At 35.8% G+C, this 3,165-nt stretch overlaps 1 protein-coding gene across 1 annotated transcript; it reads left to right on the forward strand.

Moving 5' to 3' along the window:
- The first annotated feature begins 478 nt into the window (after positions 1-478).
- LOC139966628 (carbohydrate sulfotransferase 1-like) lies at positions 479-2,574 on the forward strand. The gene is made up of 2 exons (XM_071969866.1): positions 479-992; positions 1,372-2,574. The coding sequence occupies exons 1-2, from the start codon at positions 914-916 to the stop codon at positions 2,466-2,468; spliced, it is 1,176 nt and encodes a 391-aa protein (XP_071825967.1). The 5' UTR covers positions 479-913; the 3' UTR covers positions 2,469-2,574.
- Positions 2,575-3,165: the final 591 nt, after the last annotated feature.

Genomic DNA, 3,165 nt, shown 5'->3' on the forward strand with positions numbered 1-3,165 from the left:
ATATATATATATATATATATATATACATACATATATATCCGCAGTGAAAAGAACTTAATGTATCAATGTATGTATACAACGCTTGATTCAAGTCCCCAGGGGAATTTCCGCTGTGGAAATTTTCTCACCTATGGAGAAATGTGTTCAAAGTCTCACATTTTTAGCCCACGCGATCGACCAAACTTTGTCCAGCCTTCTTGAAAAATCCATACATTTCAATGGCATATGCATGCTGATCCAAACACACAAAATAATTCGACACCACAACCCTATATATGAATGTATAGGGTCCACTATCCGTAATGATCAAGGATAATGATGATAATCATGATACTAATAATAATCATCATCATAATAATAATAATAACCTTCTAACAAGCACCTGGTTCAGCAGTATGATAATACTTTGTGTAAATAATCAATTATCGCTCTGTACAAAATGATTGTGAAAACTGGTCACATGTCTAGTATAGCGACAGGTGTTGAAAGTGCTACATATAAACGCGACTGCGAAAATAACAATGTATAGTTACCGTGGCATTGCGCATATGAATATATATGCCTGACTAATCATTTAACGTCATCATGCAATCAAATGCAGCGTAGGCTTATTCTTTAACTACCTGTTCATGATTTTATGGATAAAAAACGAATGAAAAAGGGTTTAAATTGTACCCTAGAGAATATTCTCCAAGTGGGAAAGCGGAACATTGACCGCTTTCATCAGGAGTTTGAGAGAAGAACGGGGAGGAAGACATCATCGCAGAATAGTTTGCTATAGCTGGGAAATTAACCGTCATCACTATATAGTAATTGGTAAATCACGGGCACACATACGTTACTAGTGGATGTTTTGTAACCCGCAGCGATTGCCGAGATTTCGTTACTTTTGAACAGGTTAAAGGAAAACGCCATGGAGAAAAGCAAACAATTCTTCTTAACCTTGTCCCTGGGAATCTGTGTATTGGTCACGTACTATCTTTTGGAGCAAGGTATGGTTAATCGATCGATATGTATGTATGTGTGTATGTATGATCGATATGTTTGATCGATATGGGTGTATGTATGTATGTATGTATGGGTGTATGTATGTAGGTATATATGGAACATTCTCATTACCTGTGAGGGTACCTGTGATGTAACTTGTCATTAGTCACAGTATACAACTGCAGCCGCCTGGATGGATTGTCTCTGGCACAGATTATCATTGACCATGGGTATTTAACGTATGTAAAACGCTTTGAGAGCTATTGCTTGTACAAAGCGCTAAAAGTAGAAAATTATTATTATTATTATTATTATATTTATGAAGATGAGATACAGTAAAATGTTCAATATCAATGAAAGTCGTTTTGCTTTTAATTATTACAGGACAATTAATACCCTTCGCTGATGTATTCGGGAAAAAACAGAGGAACATTTATCATCCTAGTGTGGATGAGGCAACTGCGTCCGAATCGAGTCATTTAAGAAGAAAGAAAGTTATATTTCTGGTTTCATCTAAACGGTCTGGCTCGTCTTTTGTCGGAGAATATTTCAACAAACATTCCGATATCTTCTACGTCTTCGAGCCTTTGCAGATGCTTACTTTTTACGTACTAGAAGGGAAATTAAATAACAGCGCATTTGATGACGTTGCCATGGATATCATGCAAGGTTTGGTAGATTGCCAATTTAACCATGGCTACAATTCTGCCAAAGAATGGTTAAGGCGTGCTTCATCAGTTTGCGCTTTTAACCAGGAAATAGGAAAGTCAAATCTTTGCCCCTTTAAACACTCAAGTGTTAGCCAAACGGAAGTGGAAGCAATGTTGACAGATACTTGTGAGACTACAACAGACATTGCCTTTAAGTTAATAAGGATACGAGACATTGAATTTATCAAACCGTTAGTATTAAACCAAACTATAGATGCTAAAGTATTGTATCTTGTACGAGACCCTCGAGGTACAATGAACTCAAGAGACAGAGGTGGAAAGAACTTTGATCTGATTCGTCGGATGCAAAATGCATCATTGGAAGTTGAAGACTTGTGCGATACGATGGAGAAGAATCTTAAGCATTACTGGATGGATACACCCACGTGGTTAAAAGGGCGGATTAAAATGATACGATACGAGGATGTCTCCCTCAATCCGATCGATCTCGGAAAAGAAATCTTTCAGTTTATAGGAAGAGATTTCGATCTGGAAGTCATAAAATGGTTATTTTTGAGCACTCAAAATCAGATGACTGATGAAGTGGGTAAAGCACACTATTTTACGACCTCTCGTAATTCCGCTGAAAGAGTGACCGGTTGGCGAAAAGAAATGAGTTGGTCAAGAATTTCATCTATCCAGAATAAATGTGTAAAAGCTATGAAAATGGCAGGATACTTGTCTATTCAATCAGAAATATTTTTAAGAAACTTTAGTATTCCTTCCTTTTTACCATATCAACCTTTAATTAACAGTACCACTACCCATTAATGTTTCATTCTATCGTTGTTATGTTTTGTTGTTCTGCTCGACCTGAAACCGCGAGTATAGCCTATATATATAGAGCCAATATATATATATATATATATATATATATATATATATATATATATATATATATATATATATATATATATATATATATATATATATATATATAGCCTATATATAGCCTATATAGCCTATATATATAGCCTATTTATATATATACCTGTTGTGAAGTCTATAAGTAAGGATAGGAAAGCTGCTTATGTCCTAGGATTACAAAGCTGGGATTACTTTGTACGTAAAGACTTGCTAATAGGATTAAAGGATAGAGCTAGAGATGAGGAGAAGGGGTTACGGACAGTTGGACTGTGGCTTTTTGAGGTGAGGAGCCAAGGTATTAGGAGAGGAGAAAAGGAGAGAAGCGTAAGGGAGTGTGGGAAGATAGCGAGGATAGTGTTGCAAGGAAGCAGAGGTTGTTTAAGGAGAATTGATGTTAGTGAATTGTGAAAGGAAGCAGTGGAGTTATGTGGAGCTATGTGGAGTTTGAAAAATAAAGGAAGAAAAGCAACGAATGACACTGTCTTGAACTTATTACCCCACACTACGTAACAGTACCCTATATGTAAAGCCTATATATATAGGCTATATATATATATATATAGGCTATATATAGGCTATATATATATATATATATAGAGCA

The sequence above is a fragment of the Apostichopus japonicus genome, chromosome 4 (genome assembly GCF_037975245.1).
Source record: "Apostichopus japonicus isolate 1M-3 chromosome 4, ASM3797524v1, whole genome shotgun sequence".
Classification (NCBI taxonomy): domain Eukaryota; kingdom Metazoa; phylum Echinodermata; class Holothuroidea; order Aspidochirotida; family Stichopodidae; genus Apostichopus; species Apostichopus japonicus.

Coding starts and splice junctions, on each gene's coding strand:
- LOC139966628 (XM_071969866.1), top strand. CDS start 914: ATGGAGAAAAGCAAACAATTCTTCTTAACCTTGTCCCTGGGAATCTGT. Junction 993..1,371: donor GTACTATCTTTTGGAGCAAG/GTATGGTTAATC, acceptor TAATTATTACAG/GACAATTAATACCCTTCGCT.